The 18,659-nt window shown below is 34.1% G+C and overlaps 2 protein-coding genes across 4 annotated transcripts in view; both read right to left on the bottom strand.

The window, feature by feature from the left end:
* Positions 1-1,413: 1,413 nt before the first annotated feature.
* LOC107192647 (tubulin polyglutamylase TTLL4-like) lies at positions 1,414-3,129 on the bottom strand. The gene has a single exon (XM_015581959.1). It carries the CDS (start codon positions 3,127-3,129, stop codon positions 1,414-1,416), a length of 1,716 nt encoding a protein of 571 aa, XP_015437445.1.
* A 1,285-nt stretch (positions 3,130-4,414) lies between these two features.
* LOC107192650 (tubulin polyglutamylase TTLL4-like) overlaps positions 4,415-18,659 on the bottom strand; it is a 208,900-nt gene continuing 194,655 nt past the window's right edge. For 2 of the 3 annotated variants that reach the window (XM_015581962.1, XM_015581965.1), the window contains 2 exons: positions 11,325-11,383; positions 4,415-6,370 (listed from right to left, as the gene is read on the bottom strand). In XM_015581962.1, coding sequence (XP_015437448.1) covers positions 4,648-6,351 — 1,704 coding nt within the window. In that variant the 5' untranslated portion in view covers positions 6,352-6,370; positions 11,325-11,383 and the 3' untranslated portion in view covers positions 4,415-4,647. Of the gene's footprint in view, positions 6,371-11,324; positions 11,384-18,231; positions 18,277-18,659 lie in introns of those variants that run through there. The other variant, XM_015581964.1, reaches the window with a different exon arrangement.

The following is an 18,659-nucleotide window of genomic DNA, read 5'->3' on the forward strand; positions in this document are numbered from 1 at the left end:
TAAATTACATGCTAACTTTAATGCAGAACTATGTTATGTATTAGTCGTGATGGTTTCGTTTGAAGCCTACGAATCATAGTTTGGAACGTGAAGAGTAAGAATATAGGCAACTGTAAAGTACGTAATATATAGTAAAATGTAAAAATTTTCCCAGATAATTATTGTATAAAACATTGGAACATTTTAACCTTCTTTTCATACATTAGTTATTATTTAAAATTACAAAATGGCGGAGTTATAGAACATTATTTTCTCTCTTAAGTATCTTATTGGATTCAGAGTAAAATAGAAAATTCGTTGGATCTGATGAAATTTTTGTTTTTTATTATTATTTCACAGAACCTTATAGGCTAAAAATGCATAAAATCCGCAGTTTAATTATTACAAACATTACGTGTCAGTTTCGTACTTATATGTGGAATAAAATATTCATTTGAGATAAAACCATTTTTTAAGGATCTTTTGGATTTTATGGAAATGAAAATTAGAAAATATTTTTTATTTTCATAAAATGAAACAATGATCCTTAAAAAATGGTTTTATTTAAAATGCATATTTTATTTGTATTATTATTATTGTTGTTGTTATTATTATTATTATTATACAGTGTGTCCCTCGAACTCTGTCTACCTGAAATATCTTCGTTATTTCAAACAATATGCGAAAATGTTACGAATGAAAGTTGTAGGATTTGAAGAAAAATATAATATGGTAATAATAGTCATTTTTGTTGTCTTCAATGGAATGTCCAGTTTTTTATGGCTGATATAGATAGAATAGCGAATTCTGAGCATAAACGTACTAAGTACATTTATCCTGACACTTACCGTTTCTGAGATATTTGACTTTGTTCATCCTATTAATTTCGTTGTGAAATATGTTCGAAGAGTTGATCATGTGCAAAGTCAAATATCTCAAAAACTCAGAATTCGTTATTCTACCGAAATCGAACATAAAAGGTCCGGCATTCCATTTAATAAAACAAATTTGATCTCTATAGCTCCTCTACGTATCCATCTGTCAGGAAATCATTATTATTATGTTATATATTGCATTAAATCCTACAACTTTTGTTAGTAACATTTTCGCGTATTGTTTAAAATAACGAAGATATTCCAGGTGTACAGTGTTCGTAGAACACACTGTATATAAAAGTAAACACTGCATATCAAATTCGTAATTGAATAATATTAAATTAATAAGGACGGCGATACTGTTTTTTACGCCTGGGCGACCAACAATCCAGGAACGGCCCTGATGTCCGCACAATCTTGTAAATTGAAAAAATAACTAATGCGTGCAAATAAAGCTAAAATAAGTTAAACGTAACAAAATGTTTAAAGTTACCCATTTTTCTAGTCCAACAAGGTGCTGTACGCTCCTTAATATTTTTCTCAGAATCCGTCAGGTTCATTAAGTCAAATGATATTTCCTTCTACAAAGCTTCCTCAGCCTTTCGATCCCTACCGATCGATTCTTTGCATACTCGTTTTCCCATGCGTCCAATAGCATATTGTAATACCTGGTCTCGTCGAAGAGCCCGAGGTACTTGAAGGTGTCGTACGTGGGAAAAATCTTCTCAAATCGGCCAGTCTGCGTGATTTCGTCCTCGTGCCGTATCAGTACTCTCACGTCGCCCGGCGTGAGGTTCCTAAGTATCGTCTTCAGATACTCTCCCCGATTGGTTACCCTCGAGAAAGCATATTGTTTCTGTCTGTCCGCCCACGTGAGCGCGCTCGAGTACAGATGGTGATTGTAGCACACGGTGTCCTCCTTGTAGCTAGTTCTCAAGATCTTTAATTCCTTGCCGGTCAATACATTCGGCACGTGAAAGCCGACGAGGTTCAAGTAATCCTTAGTCAACTGGCCTTTTACTATCCCACAGAGCGGCGTGTCAGGATTCATGGACGGGAAAGTGTTCACTTCGAGTAGCCAAGGCTGGTACCCTTTGTCCAGGAGAATATCGAAGCCGAACAGCTGGTAACAATTATACGACGACATCGAGTTCTTCTTCCAGGCTTTCACGAGAAACGATTCGGCCGAGATGATCGTTTTAATGGCGATGTCCTTGATCTTCAACCAGATATCGCTGGGATCGACATCCTCGAGCGTGGAGAAATACTTCCATAGACAGCTCAATGACCACATGTTACCTTTGCGTTTACCTGGATCGTCGTTCACTTCGAAGTTAGGGCTGTGTTTGTTCACGCTGGTGTTCGTGAGGTGCATGAATCTGTTGGACAAAGTGCTCGCGTGGTTCACGTATTTGATGGTCGCTAGCCTCACCAGGCCGTCGTTGTAAACGTAGATCCTGAGGGGATCGATGCTAGTCAACAGCACGTACAGTCTTATGTCGAACTTAATGCCATCGATCAGCCGAGGCTTGCTGATATAACGCTGCGCGATCAAGGAACGGTCATTGGGGATCTCGTACAAACGAGAGACTATCTTGATGCCACATCCAGCGCACGAACATGGCGGCTTTAGGATCCATATACCCCCATTTTTCTGCATGTATCGCCTCAGACTGTCTCTTTCTTCCGGCAGAATGAACGTCAACGGCATAAAGTCAAAGTTCCTGCTGCCGTGTTTCCTTCTCATTCTACGAAAGTTCTTGCAGAGCAATATTTTATCGCCGAAGTGGAAGCTGCTGGGAAAAAGATTCACCTTAGAAAACATCCTGGTGCGTTTCAGCTGAGAGTAGACCAGCTTGCTGGTGCACCAGGTCCCGCACCAAGCGGAGGTGCGTTTTGTGGTCGTTCTAAATCCTGATTTCGTCACCATCGAATATATGATACGCGGGGAATACTTTTTTTCACGCCACCAGAGCAGATGCTTGGTGATCACCGATGGTAGTTTCGCGGTGCTTGCGCTGTCTTGGAAGATGATGAACGGCGGCACATGCGAGAAAAGACTTCTACGCATTGGTAAGGTTAGGGTTTTGTTAGCAGGACTGGGTACGAACGAATCGGATGGGGCAGGTGTAATCCGTGGCTTTGGTCGGGCTGCTATCAGGCATTCGGTGATCTCGATATACGTATACATTTCATCGTCTTCGAAACAATCACGCCATGTCAGCTGACCGAAGCTGGTACCCGTTTCAACGTTCGACTTCGATTGAATTTTCATGTTTATAATTGACGACTTTTTTCGTTATTTCCGATGCTTGATGCTGATCGGTGTTTTATGTATTATGTTATGAAATCATTACTGGAAATTTTAAAAGGTTGGCCGAAAATTTTTGACAGGTTAGGTTGACTGGTTGGGGGAAGGGTGAAGATTAAAAGTGTACTGAAACTTGCGTTTCTTGTTCGACGGTATACTCTCGGAAGTTGTCTGTATAGTTTATTAATTAATGTATATTTGAATCTCGTGTTCGAAATATGAACGTCTATTGAAACAGCATTTCTGGAAAGGACGTCTAGGGAGTTTTGTATTTTAGTATCTTTTCTTAAATTTACGAATAAAATTAATATTAAATGGATACAAACAGGTGAAAATTATAATTTACGTGTAATCATCAGCAAATAAGTCAATATACTACTGAATTACTTATTTTTTTCTTATCGATTAAACTATCAAAAATTTATATAAATACAGGTTCAAATGATTGCTGATTTTTACATAAAATAAGGTACCTACTAAAATTAATCGTAGTGGGATTATATTCTAATAAAATTATATTCGACTTGCTTTTGGAGTATAATTATTATGTTCGTTTGATGTCGGTGGACCCATTTTTCGCATCACACAAGAAAAAAAAAAAGGTTATAATATACTTCACTTACATTATAGGAACAGTGAAAACTGCATACAAGTATATTGTTATTTATGAGCAACGTTGATCGACATTCGTATGCCCACTAAAATTGTATAAACCGCTAATATTATAGAAACCAAGGATTACACATTTGCAATTACAACTTCAAAAAAATAAATGGATCACTTTAGTTTGGAATGTAGAAAAATCATCTGCACTTTCAACATGATTTAATTAAAAGTACTTTACATCTTAAAAATTGTAATTTCTATAATTTATAAGAATGTTAACAGTAACAATAGGACTTATTGCTTTTTATAGTAACGATGTACAGTAAATCTGTTATATCTTATATTGATTTTTCTCTAATTCGGAAAGCAGTATTATCCTTACTTACATGTTCTATCTTACTTCTTAAAATTGATTTATTAATGTATTTTCAGCACTATTATGTTTGAAAAGATGTGAACGAAACTGATATGCATTTCATCCTTTACACAATACACGTCTCTAAAATGTCGAAAATTATACAAACCTGGTAATTTTTTGCGTGCTGTCTATACACATTCTTACGTGAAATAGAGTTACCTTTCTCGAATTAAAAATCAATGAAAAAAAAAATATATATATATATCGATGCATCTTTTCATTGTAAAATGATTTATTAAGATAGAGATTTAATACATCAAAATAAATTTGCACAACCGTGAAAAAGGCACATGATGCGGTCGTATCGTGACATGGTACGTCGGTACTATAGTAACTCACATATAACAAGGTGGTGTATAGCGTATATAAAAAGAAAATGATTCACACGTTTTTTGACGGTATCAACGTCGACGTGGAAGACGTCAACAGAACGAATTTATGTCCCTAGCTCAGGTCACCTAGCAGTTCACTTGCTGCGCCAAATGATATTTCGTTTCGCAGAGTTTCTGTAATTTCGATATTCCCTTTTCCCGATTGTCGCTGTACTTCGTTTCCCACGCATCGAACAACATATTATAATACCTGGGAACGTCGAAATACTGCAGGTACTCGTGGCTATCAGCAGTAGGGAATATTTTCTCGAACTTGCCTAACTGCGTCAGTTCATCTTCATACGCTATTAAATGTCTAACATCATCCGGAGTAAGAACTTCTAATATATCGTCAATATAATCATCCCTATTCCTTAAATTCGTGTACATGGATTGCTTATGCCGTTCTTGATAACTAATAGTGGACCTATGTAGCCTCTGGTCCTGACACACGACGTCCAATTGATATTTTTGTGCTATCTTCTCTTCGTCTTCCGTTGATAAGCTACTTGGCAGTTGATACCCAACTATATTAAAGACGTTCTTAATTAACGGGCCTTTCACAGCCATGTCGAGGGGCGAGGAGGATTGCAACGAGGGAGAGATGTTCACCTCCAATAACCATGGTGTCAGGTTCTCGTCTAAAAGTATATCGAACCCGAATAGCTCGTAACAACAATATCGCGAGGTTGTGTTGGTCCTCGTTAGAGTGGTGATTGGTGACTCGACCGCTATCATAGTCTTGACCACAATGTCTTTCATAGACTCCCACAGTTTGGTAACGTTCACGTGCTCCTTCTCGAGATACGACCAGAGCGTTCTGAGCGTCCACTTGTGCCCTGAACAAGAATCGGCGGAATCGTTGCTGGTGTAAGTAGCGCTGGTCTTATTGATACTGTAATTGGTCAAGTGCATAAAGCGGTCGCTGAGGTAGTTTATATCGTCATTGTACTTGACGGAGGCGAATCGCACCAGACCATCCGGATAAAGGTATATCCTCAACGGATTGAAGCTCGTGACGAGAACGTACAGACGCAAATCAAACTTCGCGCCGCTGATCAGTTTTGGTCTGGATAAATACTGCTGGACGACCACAGCGCGTTTCTTTGGTATTTGGGACCAACGATGGACCACTTTGATCCCGGTCCCCCTAGCAGAGGCTGGCGGTTTCACGATCCACTTTTCCTTGTGGCCACCTAGCTTCTTCCACACTTGCCGGAAGCAATTCATATCCTGAGGTAGAACGAAGGTCCTCGGAACGAAACCGAATTCTCTGATCCCGTGTTTCATCATCATCCAGCTAAGATTACGCCAGAGACGGTCCTTTCGGCCGATCTGAAATGTTCCTGGGAAGTGGTTGATTTTCTGCGAATCCTTCAGGGTCTTGAAGCAGGCGGACTTCATGTGCTTGCCCCACGTACCGCACCATTTCTGGGATTTCTTCGTCAGTCTAAAACCCGAGTTTACCAAGGTACGACGTACTATTAACGGGGTAATCGTACTCAAACGCCACCTCAGGTGTCTGGTTACTTCGTAAGGCGTTGTTGGTCCCTTGTAGTCGAACGACTGGAAAACGATGTACGGCGCCACGTTTGGGAAGAGGCTTCTCCTGAAGGGCATCTTATCGTTACCGGCAGTGGTCAGCTGGTCGATCGTTAGAAGATTTCGATCGATATCGATGTAAGGCAGTATACCTTCCACTTCGTCCTCGTACTGGTCCTCGACGTCACCTCCATCGATGCTATTTCCGATGCTCGCGATCTCGTGGTGATTGTAGGCGATTACGTCCATCCCGAACAATCTGTAACATCTGCCGCAAAATGCATATGATTTTTATGTGAATTATGCTTATTAATTAACCTTTATTTTCTCACTTTTATCAGCTCGCGACATTGTCACGGTCCATTCGACCTGCAAATGTCACTTGGGTTGTCAAAAATGGTCGATCTATCGCGGGAAATACGACAACTTCTGGTTTGTTTTTCATTATTGTTAACCGTTTTAGTTCCAGCACAAGTTATTACCCGAGAGTTTCATTTTACGTGACACCTAATTAGTTTTCGTTACGACATAATATAATTACGTAATAATTTAAATGGAAAAGAAAGTATTAATGATAAATTACATTATAAGATTGATACATAAATTAATAGTATGGAAAATTAATACAATATGAACAGTATTGACTTTGTACAACGTACATATAACATCTTATGAAGAATTAGAAATACACATGTTATATTGTAAGTGTTTTGTTATGTCTTATCTTAAAGCATGGATTAGCAGTGATTTATAATGTTTGCCTGTCAACAACTAGGCATTTTGCAAATGCGGTATTATGATTACGATATGGTATGCAATATACAATACTAACGTAATATCTGTAGTATTCCTGTGAAGAAACACTATAAACAATTGCATAAACAACGCAGAATATGAAGTTCCTCGCAAAAATAACTATATTAATAATTTAGTATTCAATGTTCACAGTTGTGCACACTATTGTCAATAAGGGTTTGGACACCCGATGGAATCTAATTAAAAAAGTTTTATCATCGTTACTGATGGATTGCATGTTTTTGAATCAAATGAAAACTGTACGACATGAAAATTTTGTTACTTTCGATTACATACTGTACACAAGGTGGACCAATAACTTGGACTTATCTTTATAGATATGAAAAAACTTTATTTATAAAAGTTGCATGTCGTGACCATAACATGCAATTACTCATTTTTTGTGGGTGGAGTATTTCCGAAGATTTTAAGGTGACTTCTATCTTTCTTTAAATGTCATGCCATACTTTTTCATACACTAGTAGAATCGCTGAAGTTTAAACGATTCTGAAAATTCGAGTTCAACAATAGTTTTGAAAATTTTACATTTCAAAAAATGTTAACATTTTTGTTGATTTCGTGAAATGTGCAAAGTTGTTTAAAAAATCGTCTATGCTACATTAATGTCCAAAGACCCTACATCGAAAAACTGTAAAGACTTTTTGCAGGTAAATCGTGTTTAAATAAATGGGGAGATGACATGACGCAATTGCTGCTACTACTAATAATATTATCCGCCCCCAGGATTGTATATATTGTTATTAAAAATGTTTGTTTTTAGTAATAATATTTACTTAACATTTATTTTAATATAAGTAATTATGTACGTTAACTGCAGTGTCCTCACATACCGGACCCTACTGTTCCATATTAGCGGCATCCTTTCTATTCTTCAGGCTACTGCCATTTTATACTCGTAAAAACCAAATATTCTGTAGGCAGAAATAAAGTATTTTGATAGCGAATAACACACATTCTAACACTTTGTTAATATTAACACTCAATTTTTCACTCAACTTCTACTGCACTTCGATATCTACATATGTATGTATATCCTGCCTCGTTACAGTAGTTGTCAATAAAGTCTGTAATGTCTTTTGCTAATTTGATTTCTTTCCCATTTATATGAATACGCTTGTTGCATTATGTTTCATATAAGTTTTATAGTTTCATTATTGTACAAATTATATGGAATGATTTAGACGAATTTTTATTTTATAACATTATAAAATTAAAATTAACATTTTAAATAACATTATTTATTTTATACACGTTTATACAATAACATGAGTTCTATTTAGAGCTATCACGTATTTCACACCACGAAAAACCTTGGGTTCAATTATTTAACAATTTTATACGCTTCTCAGATTTAACAAGGAAAGTAAAAGGAATAAAATCAGATATTTAATAAGTTATTTAAACAAATGATTATTAAAAAATTATTTACGTGGGTTGATTCCTTATTTAAGACGCGATTTTTAAAAAAATTTGATATAGATACGATTGGTCATGTAGGAAAGAACTGGACGTCCAGAGATTTACCTACATCATCGGATGCCGCGATCTTTGTTGGCTTTCTCCGGCCACAAATTTAAAGTGTCCACGAATTAAAAAAATGCATTTTAAAAAGGAAAGACCACAGGATATGAACATATTTTTTTCAAATTTGTTTAGATTTGAACCGAAGAGCAAATTTGCAAAACAAAAATTTAGTTAAAAAGAACGGACTGAAGTGAATGAAGGGACAATCAAATTGGTACCTTTAATAACAGCGGAGATAAAACTTCTTTTGTAAAGGTAGTTCTCGTAAAAATCGGTGAAAATCACCACCTTCTTGTCTTCATTTTTTAAATAATTTCGAAAGCAGCGAGGTAATGACTTAAATTCCCCTATTATCACATGGACTATAACCAATATTCTCATTTGAGCTAAATCCCAGATATCGAGTTTCAAAGTTAGTGTGAAATGACCTATTTCTAAAAATAACGGTGATATTCCAGGTGGTTCAAGTTACTGGTTTTGCGTATACTTTCCATAAACATGTAAAGTATTTTCCAAATGACCACAGTGCAGAGTATAACCGAAATGACATTGTGGTCTGAAATTAGGTGACTTTATGTGAAAAGATAAATTGAAAATGACGTATAAAATGTTTTCATAATTGTTTAAATGTTTAAAATTTGTAAAGATTTCATTGCAGAGATTTATAGACCATAAAAAGCCATTAAAATTACAATGGTAGGCCAATGTTGTATTATCGTTGTAAATTTCTTGTTAATTAACCAACTATAATAATTGTACACCCAACATTGGATATTCGTTGGCAAATTGTCATAACTTTTTTGTCGTAGGCCCTATTTTGGGAATTTGTAGGCAAAAACACTAACTATATCCCAACTAACTCCCAACTGGTGGATACCGTTGACCAACCATAAATTCTACTAGGGAATAGATATAAGAACTAATTTTTATATTTTGGAAATAAAAAGGAAATATAATTATCTCATGCAAAAATCTACAAACGGCAGCAATATAGAACTGTTCCGGATATCATCACATATAGGCATACAGGGTAACGAAAACGTTGACTCTTTAGCAAAAGCAGCAACTGCACCACAAGCAGATAACTCTGTGTCTATTCCCTTTACTGACTTTCGGGAATCAGTGAAGCATAAATGCGATTCAAACACCAAAAAATTCATTTTAGAACAAAGTCGAACAAAAGGCAAAGAGTATTTCCAATTTCATTATAAAAACAACAGCAAGCCTTGATTCGCAAATACAGGCCATATACGTGAAATTATTGTAACCATTAATCGTGTAGATCTGATCATTATAATCTCGCAGCTTCACTGTTACGCGTAGGCATTGTAAATGAAGCTAAGTGCAACTGCAGCTACGAAAAATAAAGCATTGTTCAAAGATTGAAACTAATTAAAAAAACAAAAAATGCCAACTGTTTCTTCCACAAAATACAAGGTCACTACTCAGTCAGCCAAACATTGTAGGGTTTTCACATGTACATCATTTTTTAAGAAAATGTAATCTACAAATATAAACATGCAACATTTTACTTCATCGAAATTCACATGTATCTCTAAATATCGTACCTACATATGTAATCTAACAATCTATGTATATTAAAACCCATATAAAGCCATATAACTCTCATTGAGAGTTCTTTTGTGCTCAAATAAAAACAAAATGCTACTAGGGAGATAGGTACTAGCTAACAACAACTAATAATAAGATTGTGCTGTTAAATTCCTATCACATAAAACAGCGTGAATGCATTAGCCTTCCTAATAGCAATTATTGTTGGCATTTTGATGGGCCTTTGATGAACTATTGGTTGGTCAAGCAAATTGTTACCCTTTTTTGCAACTGCACCAACAATCGTACTCAACGTAGGGCCCACGTCACTATACTACAAATGGCCAACTGGAGGTTTCAATCCGTACAGCCAATTGTTGAGTATCTACAATAAACCAACTGTAGGAAGACAGTTGGCTATACTACACTTCCATAAAATCCTTTACAAATATTTGAAGGAGTATAACACTGGAAATAATATTTATAATAATTACTTGTTATAATAAGTATATACATGTATAAATTGTATATGTATATTAAATAGGTAAACAAGTGTTTTACCAGCAAAGTTACCTTTACAATTTATTATGTACAATTTATACATATAGCTAATTATTACAAATAATTATTACAAGTTCTTTCCAATCTTCTATCCCCTGTCTCTATTTTCACAAAATGTCAAATGTCAAACGTGTGGCGCGACAGTAACAAATTGTGAGTATATTCATAAATAAGAAAACAAAACAATCAATTTGAAATATAATAACAAGTTTTTGGTTGTGGCAACGTTTCTGACGTCTCTAAGACGATATTTAAATGTTGGCACACTGTGGGTGGGCCAATGTTGTATTATCATTGTAAATTTCTTATTAACTAACCAACTATAATAATTGTAGGCCAAACATTGGATATTTGTTGGCAAATTGTCATAACTTTTTCGTCCTAGGCCCTATTTTGGGAATTTGTAACAAAAACACTAACTATATTCCAACTAACTTCCAACTGTTGGATATCGTTGACTTACCATAAATGCTACTAGGGCTATGATTGTTACACGATAATGCGCGTTGTAATAAACAAGCTGCTTTCATGCATGTGGACAGACATCGTTGAAGTATTTTTTAACCGATGCCAGCCCGTAAAAACAGTTACCGATACATCAGCCACGTTTATACGCTGGCCGTTAATGAGCCACATCCACCAGAGAAAGTTTATCTTCCGTGTGAATCGCGTGGAACGATCGTTTATAATATTTTATATCCGTTGAAGGCTTTCACGATCCCGCTGTCAGTTTGATTAAGCGAATTTTCTAGCGAAATTTTGATACGTACCTATATTCAAATTATGTAAACGGCAGCTGTCAGCATTCTATGGACGGAATTACGAATATCTGTAACAAAGAAAAAACATTTCATAGGTAAGTATGTCACTCGACTGATTAAATACTGTCTGTGTGTCATTTTTAAATAACGACTTTATTATTGCAAATAACAAGCATGGATCGAAATTTTATTATAATGCTGAGCAATTGTCTAGATTTTTTATAATTTTTCCTGTAACGGTTTATTACGATAAGTATTTTGAGAAATCTTGTAGATCTTTCGGTAACAATTTGAGAACACAATAGACGCAGGAGGACTAAATTACAGTAATAATATATTATACCAGTTGTAAACAAAACATAATTCAAATAATTCAAAGATAATTAAAATGTGAGTAAAGAGTAATTAAGAAAAGAGATAATAATTATATCGCCATAGGTAATACGTATTACGTGAATCTGATTTACCAAAATGATTGAATGTCACATTTTTTATTATAGAAGCTTCAGCGATGTATTAATAAATGTAGAATATCGATAATGGATAAGTTCTCTATTTATAAGGAGAATATATATCCTCGAATTATACAAATTAGTATCACCTATTTTATATTCACGAATAACTTAAATAATACTGGTGAGATACACATAGTCTTTTTTAATTAAACAACGTCGCCTAACATTTACTACTCCTGTTACGTATTTATACATTATTTCAAATTATTAAGTCAATTTCATTCAATTAAATCTTTTTGCCATTTAAACATAAAGGGTGTCCCAACAAGAGCGGAAATTTTAAATATGGCGCCATTTCTGCTGCTGTGCATTGACAGTTAAACCATTATGACAGGTTGATGGTAGACAGTTCGCCATTATTAAAAATGGATCGCTATTCGACACAACAACGCATTCTTATTGTTAAACATTATTTCAAAAATGATGAAAGTTTGACTGCCACGATTCACAAATTGCATCCAATTTTTGGTAGACACAAAGTGTATCAACGATGAAGAGAATAATCGAAAAAAAAGGAGTTGAATTTCAATTTTATTGTAAACAATAAGATACACTAAATCGCGGCAATTTTTTGTTCTTTAAAACAATACACTGTTCTACATTGATATCGACACGGAATATATTAAAATAATTGTTTATTGCTTCCAGAAAACCTTGGCGATAGCATCATCAGCAGAAAATCTATTAAAACTTTTGCACAGACCTAATAATACGTATACATACTTTTCTAAAACTGAGCACATAAAAGAAGATTAATCATTCTTCAGGTATTGTATATTGTTTAGAAGATTATAGAATCATCGGCAGAATAAACGAATTCCTGTAATTTCGTTCACAAAAATCTACATCTGCACGAACATCCACAGTTTATTTATAACATCTTAATGTATCATTCCATAAATTTTGAAAGACGTACGTGATATAAAAGCTCGATTGAAATGTTGCAAGCGCACGGAGAATTACTGAAAAATCTGGAAGCGTCGATCACCGAGTTTATAATGGAGATACCTGCGGTCGAATCGATTCAGGTGAAACACAGCGATGACTGGGTTCGATCTCCGGGTATAAAGAAATTCGGGTATTAAGACAGACAACGCGTAAACTGGTCAATTAAAATATCTCTTCCACTTTAATAGTCTCGATACGATCGGAATATTCACCGATTCTTATTATCGATCGATCAAAAGCGGGACCCGTAATAAAAATAAAAAAAAAAGCGTTACTGACTTCCGTGTCACGCACCGACATGGTCCAATTACGTAAAACCGGAGAAATATTCGAGTTGTTACGGGGAAAAGCGAATAAAAAAGTGTGACAACGTTTCAACCGGATCACTCGACCGGCAATCGTTAACGAGTGAAGCATCGGCGAGCGTTCGCAAGTTCGTTGCTGTTAATATCATGCGTCACGATTTTTTTCATATTGCTGAGCAAAACATCTATATACGACTTGTGACCTTGTGGTTTTGAATTGATGAATAGAGAATGATCAATCTGGATATAGGATAACGATTCGTTTCATGATTTAATCGGAAAATAATCTCTCATTTCAGAATTTTTTAATAAACTGTTAATTCTATAGATCTGGAGTGCGTAATGAAAATATTCAAACATTAGAACACGTTTCAGGCTGTGGTCACAGTGGCACCGATATCGAATGATTCGCCCTTAATTAAATGTATTGGGAAGCACTGCGTGGTCTCAGTGAGCAATTAAATCGGTCAACGTCTGACGAAAACAATCTGACGACCGGTGTCGGTGCCTCTGTGATCACAGTCTTATTGTTAGTAAATTCCTCCTTTTATTTGCCATGTACACTGACATGCAAACTCGGCTTCCACTAGGGGAAACAGTGGCGTAGGAAAAGTATGAATTTATGCCAAATTAACATTCCATTTGTTTCAATACCTGAAATAAATTTACCAAGTGGTAGGAGGTAGGGTTGAATCGATACCGCCAAGGAATCGATACTTTTACTCATTGCTAGTATTGTATGAAGGTATCGATACTCACTCGGTATCAAAACAAAGGTATCGATACCTACTTGTATCGAATTATATTTTCCTAACCTTGATATCCAACACAAAAGTTGTTTATATCTTAAGAGAAAATAAAATATAATACTGTACTTTATATATTTATTTAAATATTTAATATAAAACATATAAACACACATATGTATAAACTATATACAATATACGTAATATATGATATACATAATAAATAAATATGTATATGTAGGTATTAATTATCAGATATTATCTGTGCAAGCATACTTAGTTTCAGAGATATTCTGAAAATATTCAACTTGGGGCATAAGATCTGCGACGCAAGGCGGCCCCAAAAATATCTAGACAAACCAAACCAATCCATCTTTCTAAGTATATTGCAAAAATAAACTCAATAAATATAGAATATATAACAAGACAATGATGTTGTACTTAGAACAATGGGAAAGCCCCTCATTTTTGTAAAAACAAAGGAATAAATCAAGATTCATCACTAACATAAATAATTTATTTATTAATGATAAAATTAAATGAAATATTTAATAGAACCTGAAACGGAAAACGCAGTCTTTGATATCACAAGTGAATTAAATGTTCTAAATTTAAGTAGTAAAATATTTCATTGGGGAGGTAGCATGCATATTGAACAAGGTTATGTCAAACATAACATAGATGGTAGATGGAGATGCTGCAAGAAACAAATACCATTTTTTGAAGCTCATACCTACTCATATATACACCTATATTACGTTAATATTGAAAATATGTAAATACACATTGCTTAATTATTAATATAAACAACATTGTTTTGTGTTGAAAGTAATTACAATATCAAATATTGATAGGTCGATACTCACTCCATTCTATACGAGTATTTCGATACCTACTTGGTATCACAACCGTACGTATCGATAACAAAAATACTCGGTATCGAAACAAAAGTATGGAGTAATGTACTCGTATTTACTTGTACCGATTCATCCCTAATAGGAGGCCCTTCTCTTACGTAACTTTTGCCCCTGGCGGAAGCCGAGTTTGCTCGCCAGGGTACAGGTACCTACAGCATCGACGTCAGATCAATATCGTACTGTGTTGACACATTTTTTATAATGCGAAATATCGGAGTTACTATGCCGTACATATGTACAAAATTACGTAAAACTGGACGAACATATTGCTAGAAATATGACAAAAGTGTATTAAGTTTTAATACATGTTTAAAGAAAAAGGATTTTTCTAAAAACTGTTTATGTAAGCGACCTCCTCATTTAAGGTACACAATTTTGCACTTCACATTTTTCGTGTGGCTTCAGTTCCAGGGATATCTGATCAGTTTTTGCACGTCGTATTTTAAGAGCCGTTTTCATTACTCTAGCATGAATAATTACTGATAGAAAAGTATGTATCAAAGATTTTTCAATATTTTATCACCTACAAACTAATGTCAAATTTTATCAAAATTAACAGCTGTCACTTCTGGATAGTACCTCGTAAGTTGAAAGTGTCATATGAGCATAGGGGAGAGTCGGGTAATTACGAACACCTGAGCAAAAAAAAAACAGACAGAACGAAAGCTGAGTGAGAAATGAATTTGTTTGTTACTTATAATAATATAATACTTAAACTATTCATCTACAAACTACAATATTCAATTTTGGAAAAATTATAATAAAAATCAATTGTTTGGTCAAAAAACAGAACCCTCCGTGTTCGTGATTACCCGACTGCCGTGGTTATTAAGCCGTGGGCTAGTATGTACATCGACATTTTGTAAAATAATTAGTAAAGGTATAGTAAAAATAGAAATTTCTCTTTTTTTTTTAAACTTCACGTTAAAAATGAAAAACAAAAATGATTAAATCTGATGGCAGTTTTATCTTATACTGTACTTTACATACATAATCTTATAAATGCATAAAATACGCAGTGTAAGTTTCACGGATTTAACTAATTGCAATAGTCCCCTCCCACAAATTTTTAATTATCTGTAAATTAAATTATTATAACGCTGAAAATAACATTTTTTATCTCACTTATAGCTCAGAAATACAACAACCTGAAAATAACGAACCGTTTAATTAACAAAAATGTTTGTTTAGGTTTAAGACTTATGTACCTACTCCAGTTTTATTACTGCATTTCAGTTGAATAACCGATACACATAAATATACCTACCCTGGTCGTGCCTAATAGTTTAAAATACATTACAATGAAATGCAATAATAAGAACTGATACAATCATTGCAGAACCTTTCTCTTGTCTCTTTCAATTACATGCTGTGAAAAATATGCATGTATCAGAATGGTTAAAAAATAGTATAGGCACGTATACCTGCCACCTGGCAAGAAAAATACAGCATGTGATAGTTATTTCTTAAGACCTGTGTAACAGTAACCATAAAAAAATTTGTAATTAGAATGAATTTTTTATAAATACAAATACATATAGCCCAACTTTAATTAACAAAAATATTAATTATACAATAAGAAGCACTTATTATCCGAGAAGCAATTATTTATCAAATAAATTCAAATATTTATAATTTTAAACAATAAATCACATGTACACACGCAAGTGCTACCAATACTGAAACTAAAAGTGCAGAAACACAGAAGTTTACTAGAAAACGTTCGATTGTATTGAATATTCTGGTCATATTTAGTTTTGCTCATATTAGATTTGCACCTATTCCCGAATGATTATTTAAAAAGTTGTTTCCCTGGTATGATATTTTGGGTAATCGGCGTTTTCTCGTGCATTGTCAACTCACTCAACAAAATTTAAAAGAAATTCCAGAAAAATTGCAGGCATTTAATAATTATTATGTTCAATACGTCAACCACAAGAATTCTCAAAGAACATGTTTGAGACGATACACCCCGTATTTTGCAGATAAGACTGCTCCCTTGTTATTTGTATTCGAGGTTACAAAACGACTTATTCAAGGACTTGGAAAACGTTCATGCAGATCGCCCGAGGACATCTGATGGATTCGTGAATGTGAAAGACAAATATAACTGATCTGTAGAATAGAAAATACAGTGCTTCAAATTTCTATAAAGTCACCATGTTTTTTACTTTTTTAATGAATTCTTGTAACTACTCCATACTAATGAAAAATTTATGTTTGGTAGCATATTGGGATTAATTAAAGAAAGCGTACACATCGATTTCAAAAAATAAATATATTACTTTAAAAAAAAAAATATAAAAACAAACTGCGAAATTTCTATAAAGTCATTTGCTTTTTACATAAGTAAATTTGAAATTAACAATTGTTTTTCACTATTTCTATATTAATACTTAGTGTAACCTCCATTTTTATCAATGATATTAATAATACGGTTTGGCATTAACGAAACTAAATTTTATTCCTAAATTCAATAATGAAGTTGTATTGTTTGCAATTCTTATAAACTTTTCATGCAATGATACCCAAAAGAATATCAATAGAGTGCATATCGGGAGAACAAGCATATTTTCTTTAAAAAATCACTGCAGCCTTATCATGCTGATAAATAAAATTGTCCTCCTCAATATTTTCTATAAATGGTATTAATATCATTTCTAACAATTCTGTATATTTTTCCGAATTCACTTTATGACTTATGTAACAAATTGGAGTTTTTCTGTCAACTTTAAACGCAGCCTAAATCATTAGGGAACCACTGCCAAAATTATGACTCATTACCACGTTTTTTTTTCATTTTCCAGATTGTGCCAATAATATTTACCATCATCTGACCCATCCAAATTAAATTTGTTCGCGTCTAAAAAGATGACAGATTTCCATTCCTTCATTGGCTCGTGCGAAATCGAGACGGACTTGTGTGTGTTCTTTTTTAAGGTTTACGTAGCATTTTTTTCCAACGATACCTTTCACAAGTATTTAAAATTTGTTGCACACGTCTCTCTAGTTGTTATTGGGAGCTCCAATTCAGCACGAAGTTGTGTTACATTTTTTGTTTCCTTACTCGCAAACCTCATTAGTAATGAACATTGTCTCGTTGACAAAATTTAAACTTTTATTTAATTTTTTTAATTTTAAAATGGTTCTTACCGTCATTTTCGCATAAATACACGTAATTATTTATCACCGTATATGATCGATTAATTTTCTTTTGCAATTGTGCGATTAGAGCAGCCCATATCTTTATAAGCATCAATCGATGCTTATAAATCATTTAAAAATCATATAAAATTTAAATTAATTTAATAATAATTTTTGTTTAAGTTTTGAATGAAAGGGTTAATGAAATATAATCTGTCTCTATTTAAATTATTGAAATTTAATTTAATTTATGCTCTTATATGATATGCCTCTCGGCACTATAATACAGATGAATCAAATTACATTAAATACACGATTTCTATGAATTCTAATACTCATACCTTTAGAATATTCCCAGTTTATTGTAGTTATCCGCTTCGAATGCAGACAGAAACTAAGTGACTTTATTGAAACTTCGTACTTGTATTGTGCCTCACGGAGAAAGGAATCAAAACAGACGCAGAATGTAAACATAGCGGAACAGAGAGCACATTCCATGTGTCTAAATGTCAACAAATGTAAAAACAGATACGATGGAGCAATAAAAGTGGTGGCATTTGAAAATATTTATGAAAATAAAGATGACTTTATAGAAATTTCGGCTAGTGGAGGTTATCGTAAAAATGTTATTTTTCATCAATACTGATTTAATCGAAGTTCGTAGATTGATGAAAAAGTAGTTGCATGTGCCGAGACTATAATATTTAAAATCACTATCTCAGTTTGAATCGAGAAACACGTGCTATTCGACGTTTTGTAATGTTAAAAA

This window comes from Dufourea novaeangliae, unplaced genomic scaffold (assembly GCF_001272555.1).
Source record: "Dufourea novaeangliae isolate 0120121106 unplaced genomic scaffold, ASM127255v1 scaffold396, whole genome shotgun sequence".
Classification (NCBI taxonomy): Eukaryota; Metazoa; Arthropoda; class Insecta; order Hymenoptera; family Halictidae; genus Dufourea; species Dufourea novaeangliae.

Excerpts from the sequence above, each read along its gene's own strand:
- LOC107192647 (XM_015581959.1), bottom strand. The coding sequence starts at position 3,129 with ATGAAAATTCAATCGAAGTCGAACGTTGAAACGGGTACCAGCTTCGGT.